The sequence below is a fragment of the Lepidochelys kempii genome, chromosome 5, assembly GCF_965140265.1.
Source record: "Lepidochelys kempii isolate rLepKem1 chromosome 5, rLepKem1.hap2, whole genome shotgun sequence".
Classification (NCBI taxonomy): Eukaryota; Metazoa; Chordata; order Testudines; family Cheloniidae; genus Lepidochelys; species Lepidochelys kempii.
Genome location: NC_133260.1, coordinates 125,546,775 through 125,569,646, shown reverse-complemented (window position 1 = coordinate 125,569,646; position 22,872 = coordinate 125,546,775). Strand labels below are relative to the sequence as shown.

At 47.8% G+C, this 22,872-nt stretch overlaps 1 protein-coding gene across 7 annotated transcripts in view; it reads right to left on the bottom strand.

Moving 5' to 3' along the window:
• The window catches only part of FBXO10 (F-box protein 10), a 78,894-nt gene that overhangs the window by 45,772 nt on the left and 10,250 nt on the right, over window positions 1-22,872 (bottom strand). For 4 of the 7 annotated variants that reach the window (XR_012159142.1, XM_073345729.1, XM_073345728.1 and 1 more), the window contains exons 2-4: window positions 18,884-19,474; window positions 15,536-16,408; window positions 1,289-1,438 (exon numbers count right to left, since the gene is read on the bottom strand). Coding sequence is in view for 6 of the 7 variants with exons in the window: in XM_073345729.1 (XP_073201830.1) it covers window positions 1,289-1,438; window positions 15,536-16,408; window positions 18,884-19,468 (1,608 nt within the window). In the remaining variant the exon portion in view is untranslated. Of the gene's footprint in view, window positions 1-1,288; window positions 1,439-15,535; window positions 16,409-18,883; window positions 19,475-19,904; window positions 20,119-22,627; window positions 22,769-22,872 lie in introns of those variants that run through there. The other 3 variants (XM_073345724.1, XM_073345725.1, XM_073345727.1) reach the window with 3 other exon arrangements.

The following is a 22,872-nucleotide window of genomic DNA, read 5'->3' as shown; positions in this document are numbered from 1 at the left end:
TAAACAGAGCTTGATGAGCACGCTTAGAGCAAGGACGGCGAGTGTGTCAGGCTCAGTCTTCCCGTTTCCTCCATATAAAGATCTCTCCGGCTCTACGCAAGAATGTTATACTTCTTGGCAGCCCTGGAACACAGCCCAGGTCAGCCAGCTTTGGTCCTGCATCAACTCAGCTCATTACGTCATCTGAGTGCTCCCTGTAACCAAAGGAGTAGTTACAGCGTGCTGACAGACAGGATAAGGGCCCAATCTAAGCTGATCCCGGGGCAGACAGGGTGAGGGAAGGAAGGACAGAAGAGCTATGGGACAGATTTTCAAAAATGCTCTGTGCCCCACAGCTCCCACTGAGAACAATGGGGATTCCCCTCTCCCCAGCTGAGAGCAATGGGAGCTGTTGGCTGCTCAGCTCTTCCCAATGGGAAGCTCCTGTTTCAAGTGCTGCAGAGTTGCAAAATATTGGACTTTAAACCTGACCTTGGCGCAGGGCTGAATATTACCCATCCTGGGGCTTGGGCCAGCGCAGCCTTGGGGAGGTAATTCAGATTGGAAGCAGTGTTTGTACAGCACCCAGCACACTGGGGTCCAGTCATGATTTAGACCTTTGGGTGCGACTGTAATAACAATGTTTAATAAATAACAACACTGTGGAAGTCGGCTCACGGCAACGTAGGGAGGAAATTCCACATCGGAAGGGCAAGAGGACGCATTACTAGGGCTGGTTGGGGTTTTTCCCCCATTAGTGGCTGCTGCTCAGAGATTTGAAGTTTGAGATTAAACCCCAGGGCAGATGGAACAGTGGGCAGAAGGCAGGTGAGCTGATCCAAAGTGGAAGGTGTAATTTATCACATGACTGCATGATTTATCACATGATTGCATAGGTGACTTCATTGCTATATTTCAATGTCCATTTGATAGAATATTTAGAATGAGGAGAATGCCCTGATGCCCTGTAGGTAATTGTTCTTTCCCTAAGCAGAGCAATTGCAAGGTAGGTGACATTTGGAGGTTATTTAAATAGCCCTATAGCCTGTTTGCCTTGAGCCATCATTTCAATGTCAAATGAAATACACTTGTCCAACAGGAGGCCCTCTGAATCAAGCAGATTATTCTGAGGCAGAATTCACTAATGAAGAACTGAAAAGGGTTAGACTTGGGGCAAGAAGCCAAAATCCTTTAGTTCTTAAAGCCCAAGGTGACTCTCCAGGGCAGTTCAGACAGGAATGTTTGGTGCCTGTCTGGCCCCCAAAAAGGAGGAGCTTCAGACAGATCCAGGCTGAGAGAATGTACCTACCAGTATCAAAGGGTTGGCTCCCTTCCGGATATCCACCCCCGCCTCGCAGTTTGAATGGATGTTATTGTCTGCAATCAGACCTCCAGCTGCCAAGCGCAGAAATATCCCTGATGCTTTGCAGTGGTGAATGTCATTCTTCAGCATGATGATCTACAGGGCAGAGGAAAAGCAATTTTAGTCAGTGTGTGTCTGAAGAAGGAACCTCATAGGAAAAGCATAGCTTTAACCTTCTGCCACCTCAGGAGTCCCTGGTGCATGGAAAACTCCCATTGCCTTCAACTACTAGCAGTATCATGTGCTGTGTTATGATGCCAAAAAGTTCATTGGATTCAGACTTTAAGGCCAGAAGGGACCATCGTGATTATCTAGTCTGACCTCCTGACCTCCATCGCAGGCCACAGAACCTCACCCACCCCCTCCTGTAACAGACCCCGGACCTCTGGCTGAGTTATTGAACTCCTCAAATCATCATTTAAAGACTTCAAGTTACAAAGAATCGACCATTTACTCTAGTTCAAACCAGCAAGTGACCCCTGTCCCATGCTGCAGAGGAAGGTGAAAATCCCCCAGGGTCTCTGCCAGTCTGACCCGGGGGAAAAATCCTTCCTGACCCCAAATGTGGTGATCAGTTGAACCCTGAACGTGTTGGTGAGACCCACCAGGCAGACACCTGGGAAAGAATTCTCGGTAGTAACTCAGAGTCCTCCCCACCTAGTGTCCATCACTGGCTGTTGGGGATATTTGTTGCTAGCAGTCATCAATGGGCCACATGCCATCATGGGCAGTCTCACCATACCATCCCCTCCAGAAACTTCTCAAGCTGAGTCTTGAAGCCAGTTCTCCCCCCACCCTTTGCTCCCCTTGGAAGGCTGCTCCAGAACTGCACTCCTCTGACAGTTAGAAACCTTCATCTAATTTCAAGCCTAAACTTGTTGATGGCCAGTTTATATCCATAAATTCTTGTCAACAAGGCACTTAACTTAAATAACTCCCCACACCCATTGTTGTTTATCCCTCTGATGTATTTATAGGGAACAATTGTACCTCCCCTCAGCCTTCTTTTGGTTAGGCTAAACAAGCCAAGCTCTTTGAGTCTCCTCTCATGAGGTAGGTTCTCCATTCCTCGGATCATCCTAGTAGCCTTTCTCTGCATCTGTTCCAATTGCATTCATCTTTCTTAAACATGGGAGACCAGAACTGCACACACTATTCCAGATGAAGTCTCACCAGTGCCTTGCACAATGGTACTAACACTTCCCTGTCTCTACTGGAAATACCTTGCCTGAGGCATCCTAGGATTGCATTAGCCTTTTTCACAGCCACATCATATTGGCAGCTCACCGTCATCCAATATTCTCAGGTCTTTCTCCTCCTCAGTTGCTTCCAACTGATATGTCCCCAGCTTATAGCAAAAATTCTTGTTGTTAGCCCCTAAGCACATGACCCTGCACTTTGCACTGCTAAATTTCATCCATTTCCATTACTCCAGTTTTCATGGTCACTGGGGGGAGGGATAACTCAGTGGTTTGAGCACTGGCCTGATAAACCCAGGGTTGTGAGTTCAATCCTTGAGGGAGCCATTTAGGGATCTGGGGCAAAAAACGTTGGGGATCGGTCCTGCTTTGAGTGACCTCCTGAGGTCCCTTCCAACCCTGATATTCTGATTCTATCTGCAAATTTCATTAGCACATTCCCACTTTTTGTACATGAATGAAAACATTAAATAAGACTGGTCCCAAGTCCGACCCCATAGGAACTCCACTGGTAACCTCCCCCTCCAGCCAGACAATTCCCTTTCAAGATGACTCATTGTAGTCTCCCCTTTAACCAGTTCCTTATCCACCTTTTGATTCTCATATTCATCCCCATCTTCTCCAATGTAACTAATAATTTCCCATGTGGAACTGTATCAAATGCCTTCCTGAAATCCAGGGAGATTAGATCCACTGCATTTCCTTTGTCTAAAAAGTTATTTTTTCAAAGAAGGAGATCAGATTGAGCTGGCACAATCTACCTTTTGTAAAATCATGTTGTATTTTATCCCAATTACCGTTTACCTCTATGTCCTTAACTACTCTCTCTTTCAACATTTGTTCCAAGACCTTGCATACAGCTGAGGTCAAACTAACAGGCCTGTAGTTTCCTCAAGCACTTTTTTCCCCCTTTCGTAAAAATAGGAACTATATTAGCAATTCTCCAGTCATAGGGTACAACCCCCGTGTTCATTAAAAATCCTTGCTATTGGGCTTGCCATTTCATGTGCCAGTTCCTTTAATATTTTTGGATGGAGATATCCAGACCCCCTGATTTGGTCCCACTAAGCTGCTTGAGTTTGACTTCCACCTTGGATGTGGTAAGTTCTACTTCCAAATCCTCATTTCCATTAGCCGCCCTGCCACTACCCCTGAGCTCCTCATTACCCTGATTAAAAACTGAGGCAAAGCATCTGTGTAGGTGTTGGGCCATGAATCATAGAATATCAGGGTTGGAAGGGACCTCAGGAGGTCATCTAGTCCAACCCCCTGCTCAAAAGCAGGACCCATCCCCAATTAAATCATCCCAGCCAAGGCTTTGTCAAGCCTGACCTTAAAAACTTCTAAGGAAGGAGATTCCACCACCTCCCTAGGCAACGCATTCCAGTGTTTCACTACCCTCCTAGTGAAAAAGTTTTTCCTAATATCCAACCTAAAGCTGGATTATCCATGCCTGGATTATCTTTAATCTCCACCCCATCCTCCGGGTTTAGTGGTCCGACTTCTTTCCTTGATGCTTCACAGGAGGCAGGGCCGACTGCAAGCCCCTTGTTCACACTGGTGAGCAGTAAATCGCACCCCTAGCCCCACTGACATCAGTGAGCACACTCTTGTGAGAGACTGCTCACCAATGGCAGTTAGTGTTCCCAAAGTGACACACCCCCTCTGTGGTGCAAGAGGCAGAACCTGCAAGAATCCCTTTGCAAGATCAGGGCCTAAATCCAGAGAAGGCTTCTGGACCGGACCTACAGTCTTCATCCATTCAGTATGATAAAACACAGCCATCTTTTCCCTTACCTTACTTACAAGCCCTGATATTAGAAGGAGTTGGCTGCAGATACTTTACATTCTGATACAAGAAGTGCAGCTGTGTGTGAGGGGAGGAAGGTATCACGTTCATTCGGGGGTCATTCCCCCAGCAGACGGCCAGTGCAAGCTGTATGCAAAGCTAAATGGTATTTACTCCCTCCAACAGGAGATAAGTAGGATCAGCTGATGCATGGGGCTGGGGCTGGCTTCTGCATGGGGCGAGTTTTGTCTTGAATTCCTTCCAGTTTCACTGCTGGATCCCTGGCTCAGGTTTCTGCAAACTGAATGTATGGGTTGCAGCACTTTCCCCAGTGACGTCTGCCCAACGCCACAAGAGATAGCACGTGGCTTGGCAGCCTGCGCAGAAGAGGGCCACTAGATCTGTAATCTCTTTGGAGCAGGCCCTGTTTCACTATGTGAAAGCAGAGCCAATTCCCCATTCAGAGAGTGGGGAAGGTTTAAAACATTGCCCTAAACAGGCTGCGACATCAAGGAATTTGGAAGACATTGTTTATCGTTATTTTTCTTCCAAGCACACTCAAGACCCAACAGAACATCTTCAAATTAATTGCTTTCCGAGAACAAAGGACTTCCCCTTTAGTATCTAAATACATTAGCAAAGCAAGATGCCCCTTGAAAGAAATCACCTAGCCTAGAAGCGAGCTGGGATTTGCACAGGGGACTATTGGGACTGGGAGCCTCCTGCCCACAAAGAGCACTGCCGACCCCGAGTTCAAAAAGCATGAGGTCCTCAGAAATCATGAGATTGACTTAAAAATCACACGCTATTTAAAATGATCCGTTTTGGATCCTTTTGCTTTTCCTGCTGTGTTTAGAGCCTTTAGGAGGTCACATTTTCAAGCCCTCCATCACTACGTGGATTAGACACTTATTTTTTAAAATGAAAGCAAGTCTCACATAATCACGGGACTCCAGGAGGTGAGGCTTTAAGGAAAAAAATACCAAAGTGTGAGACTCAATAAAATCACAAGAGGTAGCAACACTGCCTACATTTTCACTATGCTTTGGGCACCTGATTCCTTCGGGCAGCTCTCAATATCTGCTCTGATGGCAGAGAGACCAGCTTACTACCATGGGTTATCATTCCTGAGCTAAACATTTCCTGTCATCCCAGGACTTTAAGATCCTTACCGTGAATTTCTCTCTCTCTCTGTCTGTCTTGTTTCTGTCAGCTGCTCCCTATTTCACTGCAGCAGCTACCGCAATATCATTGAGACAAATCCCACAGCTGCAGGATTAGGGTTTGACTAAGTGTCCTTGCCAGTCAGTTTCCTGCAGGACTGAGACACTCCATGATGGCTACAGATGGTCAATGTGGCCCAGTGGGTAGAGCACTGGTGTGGGACCTAGCAAATCTGCGTTCTATTCCCAGCTCTGCTGGTGACCTTGGGCAAGTCACTTTCCTGCCCTCTGCCTGTTTCCCCACCTGTAAAGTGGGGATGATACTGACCTCCTTTGCAAAGCGCTTTGAGAAGTATTGGTGAGAAGAGCTGGATGTTATTAATATCCACACACACACACACAAATAATATTTTAATGGACTCTTTTTGGAAAATCCTGGGCCTGATCCCCAGTTATTCCACTCTTGCACTTGGCTGGTGGTTTCAAGCCACCTTGGTGCTTCCCACATTCTGTGGCCATGCAGGACACAAAGCCTCAGGGCTGCTCTAACTTGTGCACTGCTCTCTATCAGCCCAGGAGGCACAGAAAAGCCATACTGCAGGGCCCTCTGGTCATGCCCCAGGTCATTTCTCTATGCCAGGGCCTGGGGGTGGGGCAGAGATAGAGCCCTTCAGCCAACCAGGGAAACCCCTGCACAGGCTGCATCCATGGGGGGATTTTTCCACACACTTTAAGGCCTTTTTATGCCATCAGAGCAAATTAGCAGCAAACCTGGTCCTCTCTACTCAAGATGCAATGCACAATTCTGGAGATGAGTTAACAAACGAACACCCACAAAACAGTCATCACAGGAACAATAACAGTGTTTAAAATAAAGTATGATGGGCGTGAACGACAAACATTGCCGAGAGCATTCTGCCACATGCAGAAACCCAGAACTAGATTTTGGGTTGTCTGCAAAACAGTCAAGTCAGATCTCATTTGGAGGGATTTTTTTTACATTGTCCATGATCTCCCTTTATTTTAAAGGCAGGATGTGTGGTTTAGTGGTTAGAGTGCCCATTCAGGAACTCTGAAAGCTATTCCTGCCTTTGGCAAGGCACAGGAACACAGGAATTGCCAAGGTCCATCTGGTTCAGTATCCGTCTCGGCCAGTGCCAGAAGCTTCGGACAAAGTAGCAAATGTGAGATAATCTGCCCCACATTAGCTCTCAGCCGGAGTGCTAATAGTTAGAGATTGGTGAGAGTGAAGCAGGAGGTTTTACAGCCTTTCCAAAATGTTTAGTGTTAATTATAACTCTGGATATTCTTGTTATCCACACAAAAGTCCAATCCCCAAGCTAAGTTCTTGGCTTCAGCCAGTTCCCCTAGAGGTGAGTTCCACCATCTAAGCATTGTGTCGAAAAACAGTGCTTTTTATCAGTGTTGAATTTGCCACCTGTTAACATGGCGGAACATCCCCCTGTTCTTGTGATAGGACCTTGCTGTGTCACCCCGGGCGAGGTCACCCCATTCTCTCTGCCCCTCAGTCTGTTCCCCCATACGACAGGGTAGGAGCATGTCCCTGCCTACCTAGGGTGCTGGGAGACTGTATCCAGAGCAGTGGATAAAAGGGGCTAAGTCCCTTTGGGTACGATTATTGAGTCTCTCGCCAAATGGAGTCTGGTAAGGTCTTTCCAACGGGCCTGTGCCCCTCCCCACCCACCTCTTGCAATGCTCGTGTAAATGGATCATTCTCAAGGGGTGTGCATCAGGCTCGGGGTGGGGGAATGGAATCCCCCCCCCCAAAATCTGGCAATGTGATGGGGGTGCCCCATGTGTATCTCTGATGGAGGCCACTGGCCCCAGACCAGCACAGCTATGACCCTAGAAGCGAGGCTGTGAGGAGAATGCCGAGCAAACGGAAGCAGCACCCAGCCAGGGAAGGGGTGGAGAGGAGAAATGCCCTCTGCCCGCACCCGGAGTAGAGAGACAGAGTGCTGAACGGGACCGTGGAGCCACAAAGCAATCCTGACCAAGGTCTCCCTGGACATGGTCCATCAAGGCGAGGTGACCTGCACAAAGGTCATGATGTTGGAACCTTGGCTCTCCTGTGCCAGCTTCGTGACTCTATTCATCTGGAGGCTTCTTGGGGGCTCCAGTCTTCAAGGTTGAGAGGTGCTGATGGAGCAGGAGAAGCACTAGGGTCAGAGTCCTCCATCGTGCCAAATCAGAGCAGGGGTGACTAGCCTTGAATACAACGTGCTCTATGTTTTCACTAATATTTCTCATCCGTGCCCTTCCTCTAGTGTGTGCTTAATGCTCCAGATTACATTTCATGGACTTTAACCACATGTTGGATATTGTTAGCTACAGCAGAGCCACACTATGGTAACCGATCTCATGAGACGCAGACAAACACAGCTCAGCAAACCAGGGAGTCATTCACCGAGCTTTCATCAGCTGCTTCTCACCCAGAGTGAGGTGATTCTGAAGTCAGGTTACAAAGCAGAACTTACAACATGCTTGCACACTTCCCTGCTATTAGAGCTACTCTGAAGTTAGAGACCCAAATCCAGACTTGGTAAAAGCGGGCACCCCTCCACTAATAGAGCAGTGCCTGCTTACACCCGTCCCGAATTTGGCCCAGCAAATGCACTATTTGCATGCTGTGAAAGTACACCTGCTAAACAAGAGGACACAGAAGGCAGAACACCTGGTATCTAGATGCGGAATCAGCCCAGCAAAATTAAGGCGGATTACCTTTTAATCGCTGCATTGTTTTATTTAAGCAAACAAGTAGTTAAATACTCCTGCAGTTATGGTATTTAATTCTTTCCAGTCAAATGAACCCCTAGCCCCGTGTCTGTTCACGAGAGAGAAATAATCTACAAATTGCTTTCACATATTCCCACTTCAATAAACAACATGGATCAGAAGGTAATTAAATTACACTTCCTTTATTTGCTTGTTCCAAAAAGGTGCTTAATTCAATCTGTTAATTAAACGTGGAGCTAGACTGGCAAGACTAGTCACTTCCCACTGTCCTGGTGGGGAGGGCGAGTTCACCATGGAATGCCAAGCCCTGCTCAGCAGAGCAGTGGTAACAGGGAGACTTATCCTGTGAGCTAAGCACGGGCACTGCTGAAAGTTGCGCATCTTGTTCAAGGGCTTTGCTGGGCTGGGCTCTGATCCGATGCCCATTAGAGTCAGCGGAGCTGATCCCACGGACACCAGTGGCCACTGGATCAGGCCCTTGGTTCATCCATGCTATAGTGATGGACAGCAGAGAAATCATCATTAATCCAACAAAGGACAAGGACAAGGTACGGATGATACTTCGCTCCTCACCCCACCCTAGCACTTCGGTATTGCCTACAATGCAGCACGGAATAATAACTAGGTACTGTAAAGTGCACTGATAACAGAGTGGGCAGCCTTAGCTTGGAGAGTCTTTGCTTTCAAGTGGGGAATTTATGCTAAGCAGAGCCCACAGTAAGAACTGCTAATCCAGTTTCCATTCTGGCATCAGAAAGGGCCCTGTCTAGTGCCAGGTGCCACAGAAGAGCTCAGCTGGCCTGGGCCTGCACCTGTGTCAGGAGGCTCGCCTGCCATAGCTTTCCTCCAGCTCAGCGCCGCACTCCCCTGATTCGGGGCCGCTGGATGCACCGCTGGTTCTCACTCAGAGGATGCTCTAATTTACATCAGCCGCTAACAGTCTGCAGTGGCAAAACTGCAGGTTGGATAGTGGGGAGTGTTGCTGGCCTGCCCCTTTCCTCCAGCCACGCCCGTTACGACAGAGAGGGGTGTGGCACAGGAGCGACTGTCCCACCACAGGATCTCCCTTTGCACTAGGGTGACTCTCCCAGGCCTCAATCCACTGGGTAAATTCTCTGCCACTGGAAATGGGAGAAGACTCCACTGAGCACAATGGAGCTGCACCCACTTACTCCAGCAGCGAATCTGGCCAGATTCCCCCAGTACCACAGGGCATGCTCCCTGGTTTGCAAACACCATCAAACCGAGAGCAAGGGCGAGGCCCATTGTCCCCTCCCTATACACAGCCAGTTTCCTTCCCGCAACCTTCACAGAGGCATGAATGAAGCACAAACTGTAAAGAAGCATCTTCAGTCTGAACTCTGAGTTTCCCTGCCTTAAATCAGGCCCTTATTGTTACTAATACCTCTTTGTATGTGTATGGCTGGGGCCTGCTGGAGCTGTGATATAACGCTCTCAGCTGCAAATAACATGGCCCAGCTGTTCCAATGGGGATAAGAGGGAAGCTGTTTTAGATAAGAATCATGTCACTGTAGCTCTGTAATAAGAGGAAACGGGGCAGGGATTTTATTGTACAGCTTCCGAGTTCTAAAGCTAAAAGATTTCATCCACTTCAAATAGCCAGTCCTGTGGAGCCAGACAGGCTAATTTCTAGCCTTGCACGTTCTCTCCAAGAGCAATGACAGGACACAGCAAACTGAATGGGGATTAGGCAATCAATTCAAATCAAGCTCAGAAAATGAACTGGAAGTGAATGGTCTCAGATGCCAGGCCGAGAAGAAATCCACAAGAGCAAATTAGTGCAGGAGGAGAGGAAGACACCTTGGAGCCAGCACCCCAGGAAGGTGAACCACAAGGGTCATCCTGCCTTTTGGGGGAGAGGTGGAGGGAGTGGACACAGAGTTTGGAAATGTACGGAGAAGCAAAATGACATTCTGTCATCCTTCACTGAGGCAGCACAAAGGACAGCGCTGTTTTCATTCTTCAAAGCAGGATCCTAGTCATGGACGCTAGTGCTTTAGGTGAGACAAGGATTTTAGCCTGTTAAAGTTAAGTTCAGACTGTAAGAAGCATGTTATACCTTTTGTTTTCTTTGTAACCTGTTCTTATCCTCGCTCACTGTCTCTTAAAAACACATACATAGTAACAAAGGGCCAGATGTGTTTTCACAATCAATAGATTGCAGTGCTGTGGTGTTACACTGGGGCTGATCCTCAGCTGAATCAAATAAGCTTGTGGGGGTGTTGTCTCTCTGGGGACACCTTCCCTGGTAATGGCTGTGAGTGTCCAGTGACAGGGGCGGGACACTACTGGAGGCTGCTCTGAAGGAGTTTGGGGACTGGGGTACGGCCGGCAAAGCAGAGCTGAGGCTGGCCCAGCCCTCAGAAGAGAGCTTGAGTGTCTGAAAGGCTGGAGGCATTAGGGAGCTGACATCCATATTGGCAATATGTCCCAACTTCGTATCACCTGCAGATTTTATTAGCACACTCCCACTTTTTGTGCCAAGGTTATGAATGAAAATGAGAATTAAAATTGGTCCCTAGACCAATCCTTGAGGATCTCCACTAGTAACCTCCCTCTAGCCTGGAAGTTCACCTTTCAGTGTGACCCACTGTTGTCTCCCCTTCAACCAATTCCTTATCTACCTTTCAATTTGCATATTAACCCCCATCTTCTCCAACTAAATAATTTCCCATGTGGAATTGTATCAGATGTTTTCCCTACATCCCAGTAGATTAAAGCTACTGCATTTCCTTTGTCTAAAAAACTGGGATAGTCTCAAAGACCGAGATCAGGTTGGTCCGACACGACCTACCTTTTGTAAAACCATGTTGTATTTTATCCCAATTACCATTTACCTCTATGTCCTTAACTACTCTCTCTTTCAAAATTTGTTCTAGGACCTTGCATACAATTGAAGTCAAACTTTTCCAGATCACTTCCCCCCTCCCCATTTCTTAAATATAGGTACTATATTAACAATTTCCCAGTCATCTGAGAGTACAGATTCATTAAAAATCCTTGCTATTGGGCTTGCAATTTCATATGCCCATTCCTTTAATAGTCTTGGATGGAGATTTTCTGGAGTCCCTGATTTGGTTCCATTAAACTGCTTGAGTTTGGCTTCCACCTCAAATGTAATAATTTCTATTTCCACATCCTTGTTCCCATTAGCCACTGTCCAAGCACCTCATTATCCTTATTAAAAACTGAGGAAAAATATTTGGTTAGGTGTTGGGCTATGCCTAGATTATCTTTAATCTCCACCCGATCCTCGGGTTTAATAGTCCCACTTCCTCTTTCCTTATTTTCTTTTTATTTATATGGCTATAAAACCTTTTACTATTGGTTTTAATTCCCTTCGCAAGGTCCAATTCCACTTGGCTTTTGGCAGTTTTCACTTTTTCCCTACGCAGTCTCACCTCCCAGAGGTAGCTTCCCTTGCTGATCCAACCCATCTTCCATTCCTTGTAGGCATTCTGCTTTCTCTTAATCACCTATCTTTGATGCTTGTTCATCCAGTTTGGTCTGCAACCCTTCCCTCTGATTTTTTTCCCCTTGCTTGGGATGCAGACTTTAGATACTTTAAGTTAAAGCTGCAGAAACTAATTCTAAGCCTCCTCCACATTCAGATCCTTGAGTTCATCAGTCCAGTCCACTTCCCTAATTCCCCTAATTTTATAAAGTTTTCCCTTTGAAATCAAGTTGCAGACCTATTTTTGTTGATCCTTCCATTGAGTTTAAACTGAATTAACTCAAATCACTCGAACCAATGTTGTCCCCTACAACCAATTCTTCTATGAGGTCCTCGCTACTTATCAACACAAACTCTAAAATGGCATCACCTCTTGTCGGTTTGGCAACTATTTGGTGAAGAAATCTCTCAGCGATCATAACTGAAAAAGTCTGGGCCCTACCATACTTAGTAGCACTTGTCCTCCCATCTATATCTGGGAAATTAAAGTCCCCCATAATCACACAATTCCCAGTAGTGCTTATTTCATTACAAATATTTTAAAGAGGTCTCTATCCATATCCAGATCAGATCCTGGGAGTCTATAGCAGACCCCAAGCACTCTCCCAGAGGAGCCTCTGTTACCTTTCCTCCCCAAAGTGATTCTGACCCAAACAGATTCAGTTTTATCCATTCCATCACTTCTAACTACCTCATCATTGATATACAGTGCTACTCCACCACCTTTACCTTTATTTCTGTCTTTCCTGAACAGCACATGCCCTTCAATACCCGTACTCCAGTCATGACGACTATTCCACCATATTTATGTTATCCCTATATCATCTGCTCTCACTTCTTGCACCAGTAGTTCTAGTTCCTGCATTTTGTTACCCACACCCCTCACATGGGTGTACACACATCTTAGCTATTTGTGTTTGGCTTTGCCCAGATTCCTCACCCGATTAGACAGAGTAATCCTGCTGCCCGTATCGCCTATCTGACTGTTACTGTCAGTGCTACTGGCACTGCCTTTCCTCTTGATCTCCATTCTCCTACCCTCTGTTCCTTTCTCCATTGCCGTGTCCCCTTTCACTTGATTTGCTTCCTGCTCAATATTAGACTCAGACGTGGAGATGAGAGGAGCATCTCCCAACCATCTCCCCTGAACTCCTAGTTTAATCAGTTGTGCCACCCTCCATCCTTGAAGTCTATTTCCCTCCCTACTCAGGGGGAGTCCATCCCATGAGAACAGTCCCCTGCCCATGAATGCCTCCCAGTAGTCGAACATCCCAAAGCCCTCCCTATGGCACCACTGCCTGAGCCATCTGTTGATCTTCATCATCTTGTCTCGCCTTCGTTCTCCTCCCCCAGGGACAGGTAGAATCCCACTGAAGATCATCTCAGCCTCCATTTCTTTAAGCATCTTCCCCAGCCTGGCAGAGTCTCCCTTGAAGCATCGCAGCATCATTTGTTCCTGCATGAAGGACAATCAGTGGATTCTTTCCAGCTCCCATTAGGATCCTCTTCAGCCTCAGGTCCACATCCCATATCTTAGCTTCCCGGTCGTCGGCAGGTGGGATTGAACCCGGGGCCTCCGGAGCTTAGTGCGTGGGCTTCTACTGCATGAGTGAAAAGCCAATTGGCTGTTAAAATGAGTCTGCTCTACAGCCTTAGCTATCTCTCTCTTTAAGTGGTCTCAGTGCCACTAGATGGGACAGAGCACCATGCCCAGAAGGTGTGTGGGTTACAAGCGCACCCTTCTGTTCTCTGCATCAGCTCTGGGGACAGGCCTGTCTGTTCTTCTTCGCAGGGAATCCACAATCACATGGACCTGCCTCTTCCTGGTGATGGTGCGATTCTCCAGCCTTCCACCTTCTGTTTTTTCTGACTGCAAGTCCTCTTGTCTTCTGTTCTCACTTGCAAACTTCTGAGAGTCATCCTCTGTCCTCCAGAGGCTCTGAAATCCATTGACTCTTCCCCTTGTCTTGCAGAACTAGCCACTCTTCCCTTCTGTTACTGCCTGCCTCTCCCCTTCATTTTCCAACTCAGCAAACCTGCCCCTCAGTCCTGGGCACTGCGAGAAAGTGTCACAAGGGGTGATAACCCAAATGCTAAATTCTGGCCAGTTTTCACAACAGTTCCACCTCCAGCCTAGGTATTTCCATCCTTCCTGTTTCCATTCCCTGTCCCAATGGGGCTACTTGCATTAGCACAGTTATGCGCTGTGTAAGTGTTTGCTTCACTAGAGCCCAAGTTACTACACCAGGACCCGAACCAAAGCCCTCTCAAGCCTGTGGAGAGTCTTCACAGGCTGTAATTGCCTTTGGATAAGGCCCTGATACACATTCGCCATTTGCATACAGAGATTTGTAAGATCACTTGTTTAGGATCTACCAGAATTACGATATGTTTGTGGTGAAGGGGGTAGGTGTTAGAGCTAGCTGTTGCCTTAAAAACTAACTAAAATCTCTTTCCCTATAAGCAGATGGGTGGAATTAATGACTTGGAAGGGAAGATGAGGACACTGCCAGGTGCCATTGCAAAGCATTTCATCTGGGAAGCATCGTTATATAATGAATGTAATCTCCCCCCTAGTGCCTCACTCACTAGTGCAGCCAATCAGCTTGCAGTAGCCCTCCTCTGAGTGTTTAATGCTATGGTTCAGTTCAGTTCATGTGCCCTTTCCACGTCCTTATTGCTAAGAAGCAAACGTTTCCAAGCCTGTGGCCTAGACAACATGCGTGTCACCACCCCACTGTGTGGGAGACTTCTTGTTCCTGCCCAAAATTGCGAACTGCCAAGAGCTGAGGGCTACCTCTCAGACATTCACCTCTCCTGCATGCTGCTGTAGGGATAAGCACCTGTTCCACATGGTGTCTACAGCGCTACAATCGTCTTGACCATTTAGCTTCAGGTCAGCTTTCGGTGGAACAGTTAGGACCCAAAACTAATCACAGGTACCATGGCAAACGCATTTCATTTGAGAAAACCAGTTACGGTTGCTAAGTGCGAACAGGGACAGAACCAGGCACTTGAGAGCAAGGACATGAATAGTTAAGCGCATCAGAAATCTTATACTCCCCGTATACTAAACCAAGACCTGATCCTTCACTCCTTTACACCAGTATCCCTCCACGAGAGCTCACTGTCAGGAAGTATTTTCTGATAGTCTGAATTGGTTTGTGGGGGGGTTTTGGTGAATTTCATTTCCTACATCCTTTCTGAAGGGATATTAATTTTTCGACATTCTGAACTCTTTAGCATGCATAGAGCACAGGGCCACTTTACAAATCTATGCTGATAAAGGGGTATACACCTTTATGCTTCAGCCTCCCGCTATCGGAGGTTAGGAAGGAACTGTCTCTTTGAGCAGGTTACTTCCTCGCTACCTACTGTAGAGTTTCTTGCACGTTCCTCTGAAGCAGGTGGTACTGGCTGTTGTCAGCGGTGGGACACTGGGCTAGACGGACCACACTCTGATCCAGTCTGGCAATTCCTGTGTTCCTACGTTGCTAACTGGGTGGCCCCTTGGCACGTTCAGCATGTTCACCATGTTCACAGATGTACTTGGAAATGCTGACTGATAGCACCACATTTTTAAAGGGGTCTCCATCGAGCCTCTAACTTTGCAGGGAGAGTCAGATGCCTCCAGACCTGACAGCACTTGGATGTCTAATGACTTGATCTGAAGGTACAATCAAGCAGACATCTAAGTGCTTTCATTTGCACCCACACTTTAAGTGCAGGTGCAAAGAATGAGGCTGGTAAACAATGTGGCCTGTAGGCTCTGCCAACTGAATCCCCAGGCGGGTGGGAGGGTTTCATTACCAGCCTGTACAGCACCTTGCTGTTCTGTATGCACCGCACGGCATAGGTCAGCTCCCTGAAGACGCTCCCTTCCAGCTTGGCTCGCCCTTGCGAGCAGACAAAGACCCCACCTTTCCCGTCCCTGAACAGGCACTTCCGAATGAGGCATCCTTGCAGAGAGCTGGCAAGAGACTGGGCCTCCTTGTCCCTCTGCAGCTCCTGCTGCAGAGTTTTGAGCTCCAGGTCCCTCTGCAGGGCGGTGAGCCCATTGGTTTGCGGCCTGCTGTGGATCACGTGGGCCAGCATGTGGCTCAGACCGTGGGCCCGATAGGACAGTTTGTACATTGACCGGTCATCTTCCTCATTCTCGCTGCTCGTGCTCAGCTCACCATCACTAGAGTCTGTCTCCAGGGTCATGGCTTCCCCCTCCTTTGCTGTATAAAGTTTGCCATTAACTTCAGCCTCTCTCTCACCTGCTTTTTCAAGCACCAGCTGAGTCTTGGAAGCAGGAAGTAAATTATTTTGGTCCCCACCCACCACGATCTCACAGGTCCTTAAGTTCCTCGCTGGCGGACCGCCCCAGCCGCCCTGCTTCAACGCATTGCAAAGCGCAGGGTCTGATGCCTGTAACAACACGCAGTGGGACTTGGCCAGTGTGGTTAGGTGTTTGCAGGCCCAGTTCCTCTCAGAGGAAGGGATGCCCTCTATGGTGACAGAGGCGTTTTCGCTGCCAGTGAACTCACAGTTTTCCAGGACCCCAAGGGCCACGCTGTGGAAATGGATGTTGGACTGATTGAAGGTGCAGAACTTCACCTGGCATGTCCCCGGGGCGTGGATCTGCAGCTGCCCATTCTCAAAGTTGCAGTTGTCGAACTGGACGTGGCCAGAGGTTGTCTGGAGAAGAATGATCATGAGACAAAATAAATACAAAAATAACTCACATTCCTGGGGATACCATTATGTCCCATTCCACTTCTCAAACCATTCCCCCTCCAAAACACACACATCTAGTGGCACAAGGAACTGGCATGTGTCATGGGTAACTGACACCCATTGGCTTCTGCACCACAAATCCATGCATTTAACTGCCCCAATCTCAATCAGTTACCTTTATGATGCTAGATAGCGTGGCATACTCCAGCTGCCACATCCCATCAACTAGGTGGCTCAACATGACCTGTTGTGACCATTGAACTGAGCAACATCCATCTACTATGAGCTGGTCCCTACCCTTGGCAGTTTTAGTTGTTGTCAGCCTTTTTTACACAAGTTGTTGGGCTCAGTACAGGCGTAAGCAGGTGAAATGTAATAGCCAGTGATATAGAGGAGGTTGGACTAGACATCCTAATGGCCTCTTCTTGCCTTAATATTTATGAATGTACCAGGAGCATATACAGCATCTGCTCTACATACTATCACACATGCTCCATCTGTTGTATGCCAGGTCCCAAGCATTCTGCAAGGAAGTTAAATGTTTCTCTCACACATCTATGGGTCAGCGTTAGGCAGGGAGATTTGCCTTAGCACTGGAAACTTCATTCACTCTTCACTGTTGTCCATGTGAACGTGGCGCTGGATTGCTGACATCTGTCATGTCGTCAGCTGTCCCTTCCATGGCTCGGGAGGCTTTGTGACACAAACCAGCATAGCCTGTGTGCAGAAAGCCTTGGAGATCAGCCTCAGTAATCTTTATATACCTTGTGGTGAGAAAAGACAGGACTCTCCTACAGGAGGTGCTATAAAGCTCTCTGCTTATCCCCACAACAAGTATGAGACACGCAGTGTCAGTGTCCCCACCTTGCACTGACAACATACATGAGCCATGACCCACAGGGATCTGGTACAGTGGTCCCCAAATAGTGGGAGAGATTTCGATAAGAAGATACAATCAGTGACTGGGAACAGGAGTTCCCAGGCCACAGGAATCATTTTGCACAACTCTCCAATTTTTATAGCTGACCTTTCCTTCATCAGCCACACATTGCACATTCCCAGGGTAAAGGAGCAGACTTTCAAATCAAAGCGCTAAGATAAACAAATGAAGAACATTGCAGTATTTTAGTGAGAGATCAGCTAGATCGTGCATTTAACACCTACATCTTTACCCCTCCTCTTTTTTTAAAGCTACTTAAAAGGGACACTGTCAAGTCAATTTCAGGCTAAACAAATTATTTTGTAAAAGCTTTTGCAAAATCTAAGCTCAATTCATGGCTCCATCTTCTTTTTAAAATAAAAACACCAGTGGGAAATGGGCTTATTTGGAAGGAAACATTCTCCATTCACTGTCTGCAATCCAAATGCTGAAGCGTTGAGCTGATTATGATCCAGAAAGCAAAACTGACGATCAATGAAAGGGAAATGTATCTACTTTCATTGTGGAGGCTGAGAGAAATGTACAACGTCACTAAACAGCATGCAACAGTGAAGAGTAAATTAATCTGTGTTTCAATAATCTAAACAAACAGAGCAGGAAATCTATTGTTTATTAAATACGATTTTTTTTTACCCTGACAGTTTTTCCTTTTAATACTTGTATAGCACTTTTCCTCTGAGCATTTTAAAAACAATTAAGTTAAATGAAGTAGATAATTAAATTATTTCTAAAAGCAACAGAGTTCCACTACTCCTGTAAGGTAGGTTTCCATTTTACACACAGCTCAACTGAGGCAAAGCTCTAGAGGCAAGAGGTCAGATTTTCAAACTTTTACTCCCATAGCTGCGCCTCGAGTAGCCCGATTGGCTTCAGGGAGTACAAATATCTGGCCTCAAGGTGACATGGGCAAGGTCAAACAGCTACCATGCCAAAAAGAGAATTCAGGAGTCCTGACTTCTCCAAGCCTTGGTAACACTACTAAAAAAGAGCATGAATGATATCATGTGTGTGCATCCTCCAGGAAGACATGTCATAGGGACCAGTCTGACCTGCATCTCACAGACCACAAATACCACCCAGCACCCGCACACTAAATCCAACAACCAGAATTAGATCAAAGTATTACAGCCATCAGGAGACTAAACTACTGTGAGCCACAGGCAGAGAACAGGAGGGACTGAGGTGCACCGGCGCCCAAAGCCCTGCAATGGCAGGGAACTGATTTACTGAGATTCACCCAGATGCCCCACACTCCAAGCTGCAAAGGAAGGCAAAAACCCTTCCAGGTCCTGACCCGGTGGGAAATTCCTTCCCAACCCCACATATGGCGACCAGTTAGACCCTGAGCATGAGAGCAAGAACCAGCCGGCCAAAGAAGAGAATGCTCAGTGCCGCCTCAGAGCATCGTCCCACCCCCACACCCCCCCATGTCCCATCTCCAGCCAGGGCCACCTCGAACGCCCTAACAACACCCATTGTGAGAGTTTCAGACCCACCTTGTACACAACGGGGGTGAACCAGGCTGGCATAAAGACCACGTTGCACAGGCGAGTGGTTGGGCAGTGCTGATCAATGCTGACCAGCAGGGCCACATCTCCTAGCTTCCCCTGCCCCACGATCTCCACTGGCACCTTGAGGATGATCTCGCTCTGCTCTTCGTATACCCCCGGCAGCAGCACGATCCGGTCGTAGACATCGGCCGAGGCCAAGGCAGCTCGGAGGGTATCGAACTCGCAGCCCTGCCCAACGCGGAGGACATGGCGGTCCTTCTTCCTTCGGAACAAGTAGAAGCATTTGGAGGACTCAAAGTCCTGGGCGTTTTTGGTCCAGGTTTTTGAGGCGACGTAGTGCTGTTTGAAGGCTTCCCGCCAGGACTGGGGCTCCACATCAGGCTGGTTGGGCCAGTTCGGGTGTCTGCATTCAATGCAGCCAAGGCACAGCTGGCGCCATCGGGTGTTATCCAAACTGAGGATCAGCTCGCACCAAGCTCGGCAAACGAGACTGCAGCGGCCAAGGTCGGGCAGACGCAAGTAGGATAAAATCAGGCGCCACAACTCCACCGGGAGACCACTGACCTCCATCGTCACCTAGCAACAGTGGGACACAGACAGGCGTTAGACCATCAAAGGCAGGCATTGGTTAGACCTGCGACAGTTCCTTCCTGCGGCCTCAGTCTCACTTCATTCCCTGTAGCTGTCCGCTGGGTTTCTTCTGCGACCACTAGCTCCACCCCCCCCCAAGGGCTGGCTGTGCTGCCTTTGCCCTTCTCCTGGCCCCTGCTGACCCAGAGAGAGGGGCCAGGACTGAAAAGTGAACCCAACCTGCCTGGATGGCTGCGCAGAGCGCCAACAACTCACTCCCTGCAGAATCCAAGTCAAGGCTTCAATGCACATCAGGGGCCTCATTCAGCACGGCCCGGCGCCTCACCCAGTGCCAAGGCAGAGCCCGGTGCCACCCGACCAGAATGATGGCCTTTCACAGCCACTGGGCACTGATGTAAAAAAACAACCACCTTACCTAGCAGCCGATGGGCCCCTGGAGCGGGTGACCTGGAGACCAAGGAACCAATCAGGTACGCCTGTTCTCTGGGCCAGACTCCATGTTGCCCTGTGACCATCTACACCAGTGCAAAGGGACAGGTATAACAACCCAAACAGCATGGGCACAGGGTGTCTTCAGCAGATGGGTGTTTCGGGAGACAGACCGGGGGCTGCTGCAAATCCCCTACAGGCTGTGGGCAGGAGGAGGCACAAATTAGAACAGGCTATATCAGAGGCTGAACCTGCCCTTATAGGTCTAAAGGAGGATCAGGGTGGTCATGGGTTGCATCCTCCTGATCCTCACGTTCTACCCATGCTGCCGGCTGCTCAGCTAGCCAAAAGACAAGGTTGAATTTTTTAAGTTGACTGGGTGTTTAGAACTGCGGGGCTTTGAAGACTCCTCCTCTAGGGCATAGTTTGGGTACTCAGCTGTCAGGCATGGGAAGACAGTAGATCTTCCCCTACAGAATATAGCTGCCTCTTCGTGAGCAGCAAGATCCTTACAGAGCTGGATATTTAGCCCTCCCAAGATTTAAAAAATAAATCCCTGCTACTCCGAGACCCATAGGGATTCTGGAAGCATGAAACACGCTTCCGTTATCCCTCTGTAGCAAGCTGACTTACTGGCTGGTTAAAAGAAAAGGAGTACTTGTGGCACTTTAGAGACTAACCAATTTATTTGAGCATAAGCTTTCGTGAGCTACAGCTCACTTCATCGGAAGCATACTGTGGAAAGTGTAGAAGATCTTTTTATACACACAAAGCATGAAAAAATACCTCCCCCCACCCCACTCTCCTGCTGGTAATAGCCCATCCAAAGTGATCACTCTCCTTACAATGTGTATGATAATTAAGTTGGGCCATTAGGCTTGAATAGAGACTGGGAGTGGCTAAATCATTATGCAAGGTAACCTATTTCCCCTTGTTTTTTCCTACACCCCCTCCCCCCCCAGACGTTCTTGTTAAACCCTGGATTTGTGCTGGAAATGGCCCACCTTGATTATCATACACATTGTAAGGAGAGTGGTCACTTTAGATAAGCTATTACCAGCAGGAGAGTGGGTTTGGGGGGGGGGGGTGAGAAAACCTGGATTTGTGCTGGAAATGGCCCAACTTAATTATCATACACATTATAAGGAGGAGTGATCACTTTGGATGGTATATTACTAGCAGGAGAGTGGGGTGGGGGGAGGTATTTTTTCATGCTTTGTGTGTATAAAAAGATCTTCTACACTTTCCACAGTATACATCCGATGAAGTGAGCTGTAGCTCACAAAAGCTTATGCTCAAATAAATTGGTTAGTCTCTAAGGTGCCACAAGTACTCCTTTTCTTTTTGTGAATACAGACTAACACGGCTGTCACTCTGAAACCTGGCTGGTTAAAGGCTCTGCTATTCAGCCCTGTGGCTTGACATCTCTTGAGATGTTGTGTGAGATGAGTGACTCTGTCCTGTCACATCCAGGTAGCTCTTAGAATCTCAGCACAAACAGGGCTGAATTTTAGGCTTGTAGTCTGTAACACTCATTAAATTCTTCAGATGCACCTTGGTCACTCTAGGATGCCCAGGGTGGTAAGCATTGCTTTTCATTTCTATCCTGCAGCTTCAGGACTCCCAGGAAAGGGGAGTGGGGGATAAAAAGGACTACCTGGCTCTATAGATCCTGCCAGCACAATAATCCCCTGTGCTGTAAAATAAATCAAACAGAGGAAGAGGTAGCATTATACCTCACACTCAGAAATGAAAGGCATTTGGGTTTAGGGAAGCAGGAAAATCTCTGTGTGGAAGGCGCTGTCTGCAGAAGGTCACAGCAGACAACTGAAGGAAGGAGTGAAATCCAGGGCTTGACGAGAGTGTATTTACCAGGAGAACACTGAACCGTTTGCATGAAGTGCCGTGGCACTCTGCAAAGTGATGACGTAAAATGACACTATCTGGCTGAACAGAGCTTCTGGTGTGCACTGAGAGTCAGACCTACTGGCTCCAGTGACATAAATAAGCTTTTGCTGCTTTTTGAGTTCTGACGGTCTTCACGCAGCTATGGGTCTGTGAGCCAGATTCTAGTCCAGCTTGTGCATCATCCACAAAACGGATCACTCAGCTCTAATCAGTGAATCGGGTGCAGACGCAGTGGGGCTGCGCTGGTACCAGTAAGGCAGTGGTTCTCAAACTATTTACCACTGTGGGCCGCATATGCAGCTCTCTAAGTGTTATGTGGGCTGCATCCAAACAACACGTATACTACCTTTATAGCCCTGAGGAGGTCACATGGGCCACAGGTGTGTGCTCATTGGGCTGCAAGTGGCCCACGGGCCACAGTTGAGAACCAATACAGTAAGGGCTCCCTTTTAAAACAAGAGTGGGTACAGGCCTGACCAAGGGTAGCATCTGGCCTTTATCCGGTGCCTTTATTACTAGAGATGAAGTGCAAAGAGAAAAGGACCTAGCCTGACCTCAGAATATAATATGCTTGCAAGATGCTAACATCATGGACACAAAATAAACTGGGAACCTCACAAACAAACCCCAATCACGTGACACAGCAGAACTGTGCACTAAGGTGAACTTTCCAAGGCGTATGCCAGAGGTTGGCTTCCCAACAGGCAACCGTATTAAATGAGGAACTATGGTTTATGAGACGGATGTTCCCTTTTGGGGGCCTGATCCCCTAGCCACTCAAACTACAGCTTCAGGCCTTACCTTTGGGGAACCCATCATGACCTTTTGGATTTACTTGGAATCCACCTGAGCCAGGACAGTCATAGCCAGCTTCTTGACTCTGTACAGCTGGATACCCCTATGCCAAGCTCAGGAGAAGTGGGGCCAGCAATGGCTGATGAAGTTCTGGAGCTCTTGCCTCTGCTTCTCATTCTTCATTTGGGACACAGGTCTAACTAGGAGCGCTTGGAGATTCTCTGCAGCCTGATTTCATCAGCTCAGTATTT